We start from the raw sequence: 15,569 nt of genomic DNA on the forward strand, positions 1-15,569 counted from the left end.
GTAGCTTGGATCAGAAGTACATAACCATAGACTGTATAGATAATGGACGTAGTATCCGTGACGTCACTCATCAGTTTCTGAAGCGCTGTTTTGAAGACAATTGTCAGCGGGAGCTATATTGGGAATGCTGAAGTCAACCTAACTTCTGTCGAGCTAGTGTGAGGTAAAGAGGCTAGCCTTTAGCCTTTTGGGTTCCGGCCGTCAATCAAGTCAGCTGTGCCTCTCGTAATGGAAAACTTGTAATCTTAATATCTTTGAAATTGCCGCGTTATGAAAAAATTCACCCCCCCGTACAGTGTGTGCCGATTGAGAAATGAGCTATCCAGACTACACTCGTTTTTTTGTACCAGGTTGTAAACATGTTTATTTCTGCTGTGAAGATCGGCTTTTTTGAATTGGTGTGTATGTGGTTTCCGGTACTTCCGGAGTCAGCCTCAAATGGACACTCAAGGAACTGCAGTTTTGAACACTTCCGCATTGGCTTCAGTTCTCGTGGCCAGAGGTTGCCGCTTGTACGTAACTGCTGAAGTCAAATGATGCAGACAGAGTGCATTACTATGCTGGTTCTGGCATACTAACCATCAAGTTAATTTACATTAAATACCGTTTGAGGATGCATAAAGTTAATAAGTGGTTTTGGACACAGCCGTGGAGTTAAGGTCATAGCCTAGCCTTGTAAACAGCTACAGCCTACTCGCTTGTCAGTCAAACGAGCCACACCCCTCATCATATTTCAGTATACATTACTCCAAGCCTATTACAACAAAAACAGATGAGTTAAAAAAAATCTTACAGTACATACAAAAAGAAATGAGTCATAGAGATCAAATCTAATGTTGGTACCAGGCTGTAAACAAGTTTAATTCAGCTGTTAAAATTGACATCTTGGGGTTCCCTTTGGTTTTAAAGCGTCAAGTTGACACAGAAAGATCTGCATTTTTTTGTACTTTCACATCTGCTTTATCAATCAACCCCAGAGGTTGCCGCTTGGATTGCAGGTTGGTGAAATATCAACATTCACAGATTTGGTCAAAGTCTTGAAAATCCAAGCAGCAGCAAATGTGGTTCAGCTGCAAAATACGACCAATTTACCGTTCAAACACTATTTTCTTTAAACCCAAACCAGCTCTTTTTGCTCTGACACAATCATCACAACCTTGACTGAAAGTGGCTGCTGGGTTGTTTTCTCCACAGTTCACCATCAGGTTATTTTGTTCTGAACACTCTGCTGAGAAGAGCTTGTGACAGCCAAGAGACCTGAAGTCAAGAATAAGAAATGCTTTGAGACATACTGTATGTAAGCTATATGATCCATCAACTGGGTGCAAGTTTTCTGAATATCTATCATTTTGTAAAAACAACAAAATAATAACAGCAAGAAATATTTCACACATAAAATGAATTATACAACATTTACTTTGAAGAATCCATAGTCCTGATTCATGCCTCTTTAAAGAAGTTTTGTTTGCCTGCCCTTATGGACAGTTTTGATGTGAGTTTTTGAGAAACATCTTCATTAAGAGCAACTTTTTCCCCGCTGAAAACTCTGCTGAAATACACTGATGCAACGAGAATGTGCAAGAAGCAATGCATAAAGAGCAAATTCAGTTACTCTGTTGAAATATGGTGCTTGTCGGAGTTGAAGGGCCATCAATCAAAAGTAAAGGCTTTCCCATTTCCACTAGACTCAGAGTTATAAATCTACTGACTCACTCTTGCCTTATGTTGTCTGACAGCATCCAATTTATCACACCGACCTTTTCTTTTTAAAATTAGAATATATATCTGTGTTTCCCTGTTAGTGCTGGAGAAGAAAGTATCATTTGTTGACAGCATGGAGTCAACAGCTTGGGGTGAGCTCAGGGCATGGGGGCCTTTTTGAACTCCAGCTGGCCTGAGGGTTCCCCGTCACATTATGCGGGTAAGAATCTGTATTCATTTCCATATATAGGGCAGACTTTATTTCCTCTGCGGGGACTCAGGATGAATGTTTAAATAGTGCATGAGACAAATAAAATATGAGATTTAAAATAAGGCTGTTCACGCTCTTACAAGCAAGAAAGACCCAATGAACTGAGTTGGAGTTTCCGTTTTTACATATGTGCATATGAATGAAATATTCATGCTAGCTAAAAATATATAAATTGAAGTGCATGGCTGAATGCAGAGTTGTTACACCCATAATTTTGCTTCTGACGAAAAATGTATTTTATTCCACATTATTTCAATACAAAAAAACTACTTTTACTTACAACATAACTGTTATAATGTGTATTTTGCTGCAAGTGTGCACATATCTTTACAATGTTCAAAACATTTCTTTGAAAATGAAAGGGGACAGGGCATTCACAGTAAGGGGTCTGACATTTTGGAACAATCTCCCCGAGGAGATGAGGTCTGCTGAGTCAGTGATCTCTTTTAAATCTCTTCAGAAAACATACTTGTATTGTAGAGCCTTTCCTCATTTTATCTGAATGTTATTTTATTTTAACTGTCTAAAGAAATATATTTTAAAATAAATGTATTCCTTTGAAGTTATTTTAGGGGGTTTTATATCTTTTAAAATATGTTTTATTTCTTTATCTTGACTTTTTTATGAAGTGCATGTCTTATTTTGCTGCCCATTAATAATAATAATTATTATTTTATTTATAGAGCACTTTTCAAAAACCAAGTTGCAAAGTGCTTTATAAATAAAATAATTATTATTGAATATTATTATTATTAAAAGTTTAGCAGAAACTGGGTATTATGTGAAACTGTCAGTGAAAGGATTATAATAAGTCAGTTTCAGGAGTGGCCTCTACCCTTATTATTTACTCTTATATATTTTTTTGTGAAGTATTAGAAATTCATTATTTCTGATTTGTAAAACTGTACTATTGTCACATTGTTTCAGGGCTTACAAGAGTAAAATATTCAGCCCACTATGAGACTTGTCATGGCAAAAAATACAACAGCTGCTTTTGTAGAAAGATAGTTCATGTAATTTAACATTTTCAGAATGTACTTGTACTTTTTTACACTAAAAGAAAGGGAACATTTCTGAGTTGTTCTTCTTTATGGGTTATTATGCTATGATTTTACTGGTCCGGCCCACATCAGATGAATATGGGCTGTATGTGGCCCCTGAACTGAAATGAGTTTGACGCCCCTGGCCTATATCTTTCACTGTAATCTGAATTTATAGCAGATATTTGATTTTTAATTTATCATAGTAGAAACAAAGGAAGTCCTAATTGTTCTTTATGTGTCCTTTTAAACCATATGTGGAGTTCAGCTATTAAACACATTTTTTATTCTATTCTTTTATTCAGTTATCATCATATATCAGTCTATGGTTATCATACAGATCATTTTTTGGACCTGCGCACAACATAGCTCATGTCGCTCTGAGCCATAAACTATTCCACACTGACACCTGGCGGCAGAGAGAGGTACTGCAGTTAGCTTAACTTCAACCCGGAAGTAATGTCAGCTGAGTTGACAGGGGGACGAGTGTACATACAGGTATGACAACAAACCCTTTGACAGAGGTCTGTATACACTGTAACAGATTTTAAAGATACTTAACAAACAAGCCTTGATATATGTTCAATAGTTTGTTTAATGAAGATAACGAAAGCGCCGCTAGCTGTCTACATGCTGATCAGCTAGCGTTAGCATCAGGCTCGACTGACTGTTTGTGTCACTGTGCAGCTTAACGTTCAGTTTAAAGAGAATTACTTCAATGAACAGTTATACTGCTGATAGTGTTGAATGAATTACATTGGCCTTTTCTTTACCTGAGCTTGTGGAGAACTTGCAGCGTCTGAATGGTCACTCAAACGATGGATGTCTGAGTACAGTGTTTGTTTCTGTAGTCTTCCTTTAATGTGACAGCTAGTTCATCCTCTCTTTGCTCAGTCCATTCCTGCTGTCTTTATTGGTTGTCAGGTTGAAAAAGAAATGATCATTTATTTTTCTTGAGGAGAAAACAGTCACACCATTATCACCATTTATGCTTTCACTTTCATATCAGTATAAAACCTGATCAAATACAACATAAGGACAACAACACAGATGTTATTATTGTAGGTATTAATCTCATTGTGGTCACCACTTTGACCAGGGAGAGTTGAATCTCTCTGTGTGGGTTTAGCTTTGATAACAATTTCTGAATATGAACCTAAATCTCTAAAACAAACCACTGAAGGCAGGAACATAAGAACTCTCAAACAAATCACTTGTACACAAGAGGTTAAGCAAGTCCCTGAATGCATCACAAACTACTGTGTTTTATGTGTTTTTTTTAACATGTCTTTAAATGTTTTAACTTGTTTTTTAAATGTTGGTTGCTGGTTGAAGAAACAGTATTTCTTTTCACTGCGTATGAAAATACGAAAGGAAATGATAATAAAGTGAATCTTGAATCTTGAACAAACTGCTCCTAAAGCTTGGTTTTCTAGAGTTACAGAAGGCTGGTGGACAGAAGTGGTGGACAGGCTTAAGTTAAAGTTGAAAAACAAGATAAAAAAACAGGAAGACATTTAAGAACTGTCAATCACAAAACAAACCAAATGCAAATGTTTATTTATTTTTGTTTTCATTGTCATTTAAGCATGTAAAATACATATTTTTCAGGTATTTATCCAGTAGAGTAGTACTGATTATTTGTAAAATCATAATTTGCAAAGTATCAAGCTGTCTCTGTTCATCTCAGAAATTATTTTATTTTTGTAATCAGCTCTTCCTGTCAAAAACAGCTAAAAAAAAAAAAAAAAAACATTTTTCCAGTTCAAGCCTTTCAAGTCTTATGAATTGCTTATTTCTGCATTTTCCTGAATTATAAAAGTGTTAATCTTCATGAAAAATTCCCCCTGGCAATAATATGTTTGTTTAATTTTTGTTACACTTTACAGACTAAACCATAAATCCCCCAAAATGTCAGCCATTAACCAGTAAAATAAACCAAAGTAAGATCAATCTTAAGAAGAAGATATTAGAAGAACATGACCAAAAAAATTAAAGTACAAGGAGTTTAAACTTATTATTTTCCACCAACAAAATGTTTTTTTTTATTTACATTTTGGATAATCTTCTTAATTAATCTATGACTGTCATTTGTTTCAGGGCAGCACTGAATGCAGAGAATCCCAGGATGGACTCCAGTGGGAAACCCTCCACTGCACAGATCGTGGTTTTAGCCACCAGCTCGGCGCTGACTGCAGTCTTCTACTCCATCTACAGGAGCAGATCGACAACAGTTGCCAGACTAAAGGTCATTTAATCACACTTTGTCTTTGTGGTTTTTCTGTTGTGTTGTGTTGTGTTGTGTGAGTGTCAGAGGTGTGTGGATTAATCACTTGCTGTGCTCAATTCGTTAATCTGAGATGTTTTTGTTTTTGTTCTGCAGGAGGCAAAGAAAGTCACCATCGACCAGGATTTAAAAACCATCCTGTCTGAAACTCCAGGAAGATGTGTCCCATACGCCGTCATAGAAGGTGTGCTGGAGTGTTGTTAAAGCATTTTATGAAGCCACTAACCCTTCATAATTCTAAGAAATCTCTTACACAGCATGATGTTTTTATTGTTCCCTGCAGGTGTGGTGAGATCAGTGAAGGAAACTCTGAGCAGCCAGTTTGTTGATAACTGCAAAGGAGTGATTGAGAGACTTACCCTGAAGGAGGAGAAGATGGTGTGGAACCGCACCACTCATCTCTGGTACGTCAGTGAGAGGACTGTAGTTTAAAAGTGTTTTGATTGATGTATAAACAGTCTGAAGGCACAAGACAGCTTATAAGGTAGAGATCAGCTTTGTGTAAACGTCTGACACCAAAATTCAGAAATCAAGGAAAAGAAATATACTTTTTCACTCTTTTCTTCTGTTTTAGAATCAGTGCACTGATTCTGTCTCTACCTGTGTTCAGCAGCAGGACATTTAACAGCATGACAACATTCCCTGCAAATGTCACTCTGGTTAATTAGATGCTGGGGTGGATTTTACCCTTTATGCTGACACTGACATGAACCTCAAAGCGCTCAGATGAAAAGGAAAATAGCCTAAAATACCTGTTTTGGTCTTTTCAATATTCAAAAATGGCAAGATGTTTATCGAAACACGTAAAACATATTTTGGGTGCCAAAAGGATCACAAAACATGATTTCAGCTGGACTACAAATTGACAGAAATGGTAAACATAATTGGTGTTTGAATAAGAAGTGGAGTAATCAGTTGGCAGATAACAACCTGACATGATATCACAGTTTTTCTCAAAGGTATTGGTTCTTAAAGAGCGTACATGACAGTTTTCAGAGCAACTATATTCATAAGCAAAGCGCTCACAAAATCCATGATGGATCCACGTAGTCAGAATAATAAAGAACATACACCATTCCCTCCAAAAGACCACATTAAAACCACGTCAGTGCAGTCATCACAGCAGTTTAATGACATATCAAAACCTTGTTTTTGCATCAGTTTTATTCGCCAATGCCACCACAATGAAAAGTTATGTCGTTATTGTTTGAGTCACACTGGTCAAAGTGTAAAGATACTCTCTCACCATGATACTCACAAATTACATTATGATCAAGATTGACACAAAACAACTTCATTGTGAAAAAGCTAAATAAAAGAGTGACAAAAAAACATCATATGGGGCGCTGTTGGCCTACCGGTCTAAGTGCGCCCCTTGTACAGAAGCTATAGTCCTTGTCCCAGAGGTCGCAGGCTCGATTCCAGCCTCGACCATTTACCGCATGTCCTCCCCTACTCTCTGCTTCCTACATTTCCTGTCTCTCTTTGGCTGTCCTGTCCATTAAAGGCAAAAATACCCATAAATATAACTTTAAAAAACAACAAAAAAACGTCATATAATAATGAAAAAAGCTGTAGCAGTTTAGTTAAAAAAAACACACCTTCTTCACAGTAAGCTACATGACACTATAAGGTCTTGTTGTCGGTCTTGTTGATGTGGCCAGAGATTTTCATCAACATCAGATGTTTTCCTTCACAATACTCAAGGCAAGGCAGCTTTATTTGTTTAGCGCATTTCATACACGAGGGCAACTCAATGTGCTTTACATTAAAACATTAAAAGCATTGGAGACATTCAGACAGGCATAAAAGAACACAATTAAAATGACAAATATGATAAAACAGAAAAGAAAAGGAAAATTAGAAATATATTAGAAATTACACTCAAATTTTAATTTAAAGTGGGTTAAAATAATCTAAGATAGGAAGGCAGTGGCAAATAAGATACGATAATAAGATAAGATATTACTTTATTGATCCCCCGGGGGGGAAATTCAGTTGTTACAGCAACCCAGACATAAGTACAATCAAGAAAGAAGTTTCAATAAGTACAAAATAAGATTAAAAAAAAATAAGTACAAAAATAAAAATAAAAAATAAAAAAACAAAAAATAAAAACAAAATAACATAAAATAAATAAAAAAATAAAAATAAAAATAAATAAAATAAAATAAAAATAAGTAAAAATAAAATAGATAAATAAAGCTAGAATACAATTTAGATATATACAATGTTACAAATGGAATTTAAATTAAATAGCAGTAATTACAGGCAGTATTAAAAAATGTTTCAGTAGTGACAGGTTGACATGGTGTGATTATGGTTGGTAATGACAAATTAAGCAATAAATAGAAGAATATTTGTATGTAATATGACCATGGGTTGTACTTAGAATAGTAATGTAATTTAACAAAATATAATATAGCAAGATAATTATACAATACATATATTACAATACAGTATATTATACATTATAATGCCAGCAGCAGTCAAGAGAGTGTGACAGACAGAGCAGGGATGTTATGGATCTGTTCATGGGGGGGGGGGGTGTCAGTGGTCAGCATGGTGCAGTCTGTGGCCTCCATTACTGTTCAACAGTCTGATGGCAGTGGGCACAAAGGAGCGCCTGAAGCGTTCAGTCTTGCACCGTGGTGGAATGATGCGCTGACTGAACAAGCTCCCTATCAGCCACAGCTCATCATGGAGAGGGTGAGAGGGGTTGTCCAGGATGGCTCGCAGTTTGTCCATCAACCTCCTCTCAGCCACTGACTCCAGACTGTCCAGTTCTAGGCCAACCACAGAGCGGGCCTTAAATAAGAAAGTCTTAGTCTTTGATTTAAAAGAGGTGAGAGTTGGAGCAGACCTACAGCTTTCAGGGAGTGTGTTCCAGATATGTGGTGCATAATGACTAAACGCAGCTTCACCATGTTTCGTTCTGACTCTAGGGACTGAAAGCAGACCAGTACCTGATGACCTCAGAGGTCGAGGTGGTTCATAAAGTAGTAGCAGATCAGCAATGTATTTTGGGCCTAAACCATTCAGTGCTTTATAAACCATCAGCAGGATTTTAAAGTCTATTCTCTGACAGACAGGAAGCCAGTGTAGAGATCTAAGAACTGGAGTGATGTGGTCTACTTTTTTGGTCCTTGTTAGGACTCGAGCAGCAGCATTCTGTATGAGCTGCAGCCGTCTGATGGACTTTTTAGGGAGTCCTGTAAAGACCCGTTACAGTAGTCTAGTCTGCTAAAGATAAATGCATGGACCAGTTTTTCTGCATCCTGCTGAGACATAAGTCCTTTAATCCTTGATATATTCTTAAGGTGATAATAGGCGGACTTTGTAATTGTCTGAATGTGGCTGCTGAAATTAAGGTCTGAGTCTATGGCTACACCAAGGTTTCTGGCTTGGTTTGAACATTTCATCGTTGCAGATTGGAGCTGAGCAGTAACCTTTAACCTTTCTTCCCCGGCTCCAAAAACAAACAACAATCAATTTTTCTTTGTTTAACTGAAGAAAGTTCTGGCTCGTCCAGTCATTGATTTGTTCAATGCATTTACTCAGTGTTTATATGGGACTATAATCCCCTGGTGATATGGTGATGTAAATATACTCAGGAGGAAGAAATACTTCCGGTGTCATCATCAACATCCTTTGCATTGATCAGCTGTGAAGTCCTCAAATGCAGCGTTCATGGCATACATTAGAATCGTCTGATCCTGAGCTCAATGGTTATTTACTTTCTCCACCTCTGGGCTGAAAAGCACTAGCTATATATCTACATGCTTTCAAACTTAATTGTGATTGGTTGATTGGGATTTCTCAGAATAAGAATCAGAAGAATCAGAATCAGAATCAGCTTTATTGGCCAGGTATGCTTGAACACACAAGGAATTTGACTTTGGTAAACTGTGCTCTCTTTGTACAAGGCATAAGAATAAGACCTACAAATAAAATGAAATAAAAATAATAACAATAACATCAGCAGAACAACAAATAGGCATGACTAATATGAGTATGTGATTAGCAGTAATATGATAAAGTGTTTCTAGTCCATTACACACTCTCCCTTGGCAGGTCTTCCGCCAGTTTACCCACAGACATGACAAACACACCATGTCATATTTCCAGTATATAGATATATAACATGTTTGACAGATTTGGATAATTGAATGGATCATTTGGCGTGTGAAAACTGAACGTGTGTGCTGAAACCATGAAACAATGTTCATGAGCATTGATGGGTTTGACATTTTCACTGAGAATCAACTCATCAGTTTTGATCAGTGAGCCAAACACAAGTGATTTCTGTGCAGATTTGCAGAGAATCACAGTCAGTCTTTTTACACGTGATAGAAAAAAAGCAATTTGCTTCACAGAATGAGAAATTCTGATCTGAGATTAGAGATCAATGTTTTGAAAAAATGCTTTTCTCGTTTGAGAACAGAGCCAAAGCAAATGAGAGAAACTGAAACTTTTTTCAGTCTTTCATGCTTTTTTTTTTCTTTTAAACAAAAATTGCAAACAGTAAATGAGCTCCTCTTTCTCTAATGAGATGATTTGCATTTATCTTTGCAGTCCGAATGTCTCTTTGGATTTTGAGATGTTAGTCAGACAAAATATCATTTGAACTCAAATCATGTAACTTCATTTATCCCTCTAAGGGCAGCTAGTTTAGAGCACTGACCGACAGACAAAAAACAAGTTAAACATAAGAGCTAAACATATTTAAAAAAACATAAAGAATACTGATATTGATGAATAAAGTGAATAAAAACAGTTAAAGGATCAGTCTGAATACAAAGATGGAGACGTCTTTGACTCAGGGGAACTATGATCACTATTATTATTTTTTTTGGAACTGTTTATTTTGATTTTTCACAGCTTGACACACAATTATTACATTACTTACCATCTATATAATGAAAAATAACAATAATAACAACAATAATAAAGAAATAAATAAAATCTAATAAACATTTGTATATAAATTCAATGCATATAAAAAAGTATATAAATATAATAATAGTACAAATAAACGGTAAAAATGAGAATAACACAAAACCTAATGATAGGGATTTCAGGCAGGGGTCAGGGCCACCTGTATACCCATGCTCTATGCCGAGCTCAGCTACGTCATGCAGATCGCATGGTTACATGTCCAAAGTCCAAGTTCCATCTTTGCATAAAAAAGTCTCTCTCCAGTTGTAGATTTGCTGTCATCTGTTCCATGATGTAGACCTGCTTTAGTCTCTGTTTCCACTGAGCAGTTGTTGGTGGCTTTGTGTCCTTCCAGTTAATAGTAATCATTGTTTTTGGCAATCAACATAAGTATACGCATTATGTTCCTCTCATCTCTGTCATATAAACCCTTGGGTAAAACTCCCAGCTAAAATATCAGGGGATTCAAAGGCACGGTGACATGTAGAATATTATCAATTTGCCATTTGACATTCATCCAGAATTCCTGAATTTTAGGGCAGTCCCAAAATATATGTGTGGTCCCCTATTTTCCACACTGCCTCAGCATAATGCCACTGAGGGCTCTTTAACATACAAAGAAATAACATGGTGTGTTACAATACCTCAAATTCTTTCCATAGTTCTTTCTTCTATGATCACTAATGGAACTTTAAAATTGATCAGGAGGATAATTAAAGCTAGGGTTGGTAGTCTCGGAAAACGAGCATGAATTTGAATGTAGCTTTTCCTCATGACTCCATCTAACCCCTCCCCTCCTCCCTCGGAGCTCCTCCAAAACGACGCCCCCCCCCCGCTCACATGCACGAGCGCCGCTGATTCTCGACCATATGATCGTGACTGATTGAAAACCGGTCCTCACCAAAACATTATCATAGTGAAAGTTAAAAACACAAACAAACATGGCTGCTGTTAGTACTCACAACTGTCATGCTAGCATTATCCAGTTGTACTGGTGACACGATATCAGGAGAAAAGTTATAATACATATATAATACTGTAACAGCTCTACTGTTTGTTAAACCTGTTCAGTGTAGATGTTCTTAATTCCTACAGTGTTGACGGTCAGTGAAGGCATCAGGAGAGGTGTAGAGTGTGCGAGCGGGAGAGAGGAGAGACAAGAGGAGAAGTTTTTCATTCATTCAAACATTGATTGTTGTTTTGTTGGTTGGCGTGATCACGGCCGACAGTGACCGGTTATTAAAGATCAATGTGTTCACGAATCGGCTCGTCATCACTACAGCGTCCGGACGGACGGACGCTACAATAAATATATATTTTCTGTAGGACTTACTGAACGTCATTAATTATTCTGCTTGTTGGTGAGAGCTTTTTAGACTCTGATCCGGACTACAGTCCTGAGCAAAGCACCTCATCAGGTCAGAGGGGACAGGCCCGAGGACGAGCGAGAGGGGCAGTAAATAGAGTCAGATTGGTTGGTGTTTTCCCAGGTTTACTCCGGCTGCAGATAGCAGTTTTTTTTTCACTCTTTTTTAGGAACACATCATGTATTGATTGCCATCAAGACATAAAGATCATTTTAACCAGTATGACAAAAAGTGTATCTAAATCTGATTACCAACCCCAGCTTTAATGATGAAATAAATTGTTGTTTTCACTCCTGAACAAGTTTTAATAACCGCTGTGATGTCTGTGAACAGGAACAACACAGAGAAAGTCATCCACCAGCGCACCAACACCGTTCCTTTCGTCCTCGGGTCTCATGATGACGATATCGCCGCCACGATACGAGTCATACGCCCTCTAGATGCTGCTGAGCTCGACCTCGAGACCACCTACGAGAACTTCCACCCCACAGTCCAGTCCCTGTCCAACGTCATCGGACACTTCATCAGCGGGGAACGACCGAAGGGAATCCACGAAACAGAGGAGATGCTGCGGCTCGGAGACAGCGTCACAGGCGTAGGAGAGCTGGTCCTGGACAACAACCTGATCAAACTCCAACCTCCCAAACAAGGCTTCCAGTACTTCCTCACCCGGCTGGACTACGACTCCCTCCTCAGGAAGCAGGGGAACAGCGTCAGACTGTGGCGGGTTCTCACTGTTTTATTCGGCGTGGCGGCTTGCTCCATGCTCATCTTCATCCTGTGGAAGCGATACCTTCACCGCAAACAGAGCAAGAAGGAGAGGAGCATGATGGAGGAGTTCAAGGAGAGGCAGAAGAAACGTATGCGCGAGCTGAACATAGAGGAGGGCAACGTGTCGCCCACCAGCTGCACCGTGTGTCTGAGCAACGAGAGGTCCTGTGTGTTTCTGGAGTGTGGTCACGTGTGTGCCTGTGCTCGGTGCTACGAAGCCCTGCCGGAGCCAAAGAAGTGCCCCATCTGCAGGGCGATTATAGACCGTGTGGTGCCTCTGTTCAACAGCTAAAATGGATACACAGTGTTTAATACCACACACTTAAACCATCTTAGAACTGTAAACATTTCACTCACAACCGTGTGATTGTGCCTACAAAAAGATATATCTGTGTGTTTCTAGGATTTTTATGTGTTTACTCACTCTGAACGATGTAAAGTGTAACGGACAAATTCCACCAGATCTGTCTCCGGTCTGTCTCAGATCCGTCACAGCACCGGATCTGATAGGTTTCTATTCCAGTCAATGTGTTAACTTCCACTGGATCCGCTCCGTTGCGTTCCGACCTGCCGGATCAGAGACGCAAGATTTCTTTTATTGACGGATGCCGGAGCGCCATGCATCAATTTCAACAGAGCAGATGGAGCGGGACAGGAAGTCAGGCACCAAAACAAAGTCCCATGTTAAGGCCAAATTCCACCAGATCCGTCTCCGATCTGTCTCCGATCCGTCACGGCACGGGTTTTATTGGTTTCTATTCTAGTCAATGTGTTAACTTCCACTGGATCTACTCCGTTGCGTTCCAGCTGCGTCTCTGATCCGGAACGCAACAGATCAGATACCCAAGACTTCTATTTTTGCCAGAGCAGATGGATTGGGACAGGATGTCAGGCACCAAAACAAAATGTAAACACCCGGATAATTTTCAGAATAAAACACTCTGTGTTATAGTTAGATTGTTTTTAACTTAACTACAACAACAAAATGTCATTTTGATTGGAGCCAGGCCTGGAGTCATCAGGTCAGAGGTTTTCAGAGGACCAAAAAGACAACATGGATGAGAAGAGGAGGAGGAGAATCCTTGATTTGGTGATTGCCGCTGGAAAACCTCGGTCACATGACTCCAGCTGTCCAGCGGTCCTGCTCCTAGCTGCGCTCCGAACCGGTGGGTGTTGATAGAGCAGATCTGAGACGGACAGGACACGGATCTGGTGGAAGTCCCGTGTTAGTCTGTGCTGAGTAACCACACAATCACATTTCACATCAGACTGAGGAATCCAATCTGAAACCTTCAGAAAGCGTTCAGACAATTTAATTTATTGTGACTCCAACAAATATTAACATATCAAACAAAAGAGACACTCTTAGATGTTTTTTATATTTTACAGATATCTCAAAATCAGACCTCAAGAGCAACAATCTGATCGACTAATACACTTCAGAGTAATGAGGCATATTTAACTCTCAGTAAGTAGTGAGTCATATTACAAATGGTGAACATCAATTATTAAACATTGTAAACAAACACCATATAAATGTTTCACTCATCGAATCATTCAGTAATAAAACAACACTTGATGTTCAACAGTCTTTTCAATCATCTCATGTAAAGAGACGACGTGCATTATATCACATTCAGCTGTTCTCTATCTGTACCCCCCTCTGCAGGTGCACACAGGGTAAAAGTTCAGACTTTAAAATGAACCTCACAATAAAAACCTTCAGTGAAATGTCCTTTAATGGCCCTCTCTGCAGGTTGTGGAGCATCTAACAGCTCTAAACCTTCACAGAGTGTCGGAGAGGCACACTCTTATCTCTTTTGTCAAATGAAACTCAGAATAAGCCCGAGGAGATTTCTGAGAAAGTCTGCACCCACATTTAGATGTTTTTGAGAAATGTGTCCAATCTTGTTTTCAGTCTTTTTATTCGATATCTGGGAAAAAACAGTTCAGCCTCTTTGATCTGTCGTAAGTTCCCCTGGGTGAAGGAGGTGTTCAGTGAAGAGGCAGGGGGGAAAGGTTGTGGGTCTGTAATGGTGTTAAGAGTGAGATGAAGTGGTGGGAGAATATTTGCACTAGCTTTTTCTCCACAAAGGGAGTGGACTGACAGTGTTCTTTTCTGGATTTTCCATCAGCTGCCTGCTAGTAGACGTGTGCAACAGGTGCTCAGGCTTCACATGCATTCAAATAGAGAACACACAACAAGTGGAAACACACGTACAAGTTTACAGCCAATGTTTGTGTGACACCAACCTGGATTTTTCAGGGACATCTGAATCAGTTGATTGCCTTTCTGCCACTGAAACCTCATCAAGAAATACTGTGTTGAAGCTGAATTACTTTCATAAAGTTAAATATTAGCCATATTGTTTGAATTAGATACACAAAGAGAAAGCTGTTTGGAGAAGTTTGAGATGTCTGCCAGGAGAGGGGGATGTCTGCCTGTGTAGAGAGCCAACAAAATCTGGATTTGGAATAAGAGAGCATAAAATGTGAAGCCACATGTTTCCCCCAACAAAAGCAGCTGTTTTTCACAGTTTCATGGTTTTCCTCATTTATTTGATTGACTGTCTCTCATTTCAAACTGCTTGTACATGTAAATATTCAAAGAAGAACACATTACAAATTCCAGTTATCCAAAGATAATTTAAAAGTGTGAAATCCTCTGTTTTGCATCGTTTTTGTTACATAAAATATAAATCATTAAAAACTCTGGTGTCTGTTTCTGTGCAATAAAACCTTTATTTTAGTATTCCTCTGTATAAAATCAACAATCCTTTCAGCACATCTTTCTTTGGTCCAAACAATTAAAATAAATAACCCTGGAGACCGAGAGGAGGAAGGAGAAGATGCTTCTGTATAAATCAGTTTGAGACCAGCAGGGACGGATATCTGTCTCCAGAGGCCGTCGAAAGGCAGTTTTGGCAACACAAGAATGCTCTTCGTCCTTCCCAATGCAAAAAAAAAAAATCCCATTTAATCAACCCACATTATGCCAAGAAACCTCAAATGTATTATTTAACAACACATCAGGACTTTGGCATTATCATCACATTAGTATTCAGCAGCGAACCCACAGATATCTATTTTCCAAGAGTGAGCTGCTGCCCAGCGGTCTCTGAAGGAGCCTGAGCTAAATGTCAGATGTACAGAGTGATCAAGCAGTGGGAGCATTATGCACTCCTCTCTGTTAG

General features: G+C 38.7%; 1 protein-coding gene across 2 annotated transcripts; it reads left to right on the plus strand.

Moving 5' to 3' along the window:
- The first annotated feature begins 3,403 nt into the window (after positions 1-3,403).
- On the plus strand, positions 3,404-15,087 carry mul1b (mitochondrial E3 ubiquitin protein ligase 1b). 2 transcript variants are annotated; one of them, XM_034696086.1, is made up of 5 exons: positions 3,404-3,510; positions 5,113-5,260; positions 5,396-5,483; positions 5,583-5,703; positions 11,938-15,087. In XM_034696086.1, the coding sequence occupies exons 2-5, from the start codon at positions 5,141-5,143 to the stop codon at positions 12,665-12,667; spliced, it is 1,059 nt and encodes a 352-aa protein (XP_034551977.1). In that variant the 5' UTR covers positions 3,404-3,510; positions 5,113-5,140; the 3' UTR covers positions 12,668-15,087. The 2 variants fall into 2 exon arrangements, with proteins under 2 accessions (XP_034551977.1, XP_034551978.1); XM_034696087.1 differs by having other exon boundaries at positions 3,432-3,536.
- The last annotated feature ends 482 nt before the right edge of the window (positions 15,088-15,569 follow it).

Source organism: Notolabrus celidotus, chromosome 11, assembly GCF_009762535.1.
Source record: "Notolabrus celidotus isolate fNotCel1 chromosome 11, fNotCel1.pri, whole genome shotgun sequence".
In the NCBI taxonomy this organism is placed as follows: domain Eukaryota; kingdom Metazoa; phylum Chordata; class Actinopteri; order Labriformes; family Labridae; genus Notolabrus; species Notolabrus celidotus.

Excerpts from the sequence above, each read along its gene's own strand:
- mul1b (XM_034696086.1), top strand. The coding sequence starts at position 5,141 with ATGGACTCCAGTGGGAAACCCTCCACTGCACAGATCGTGGTTTTAGCC. Across the intron at positions 5,261-5,395 it reads CAACAGTTGCCAGACTAAAG|GAGGCAAAGAAAGTCACCAT; the intron begins GTCATTTAATCA and ends TTTGTTCTGCAG. Across the intron at positions 5,484-5,582 it reads CCCATACGCCGTCATAGAAG|GTGTGGTGAGATCAGTGAAG; the intron begins GTGTGCTGGAGT and ends TGTTCCCTGCAG.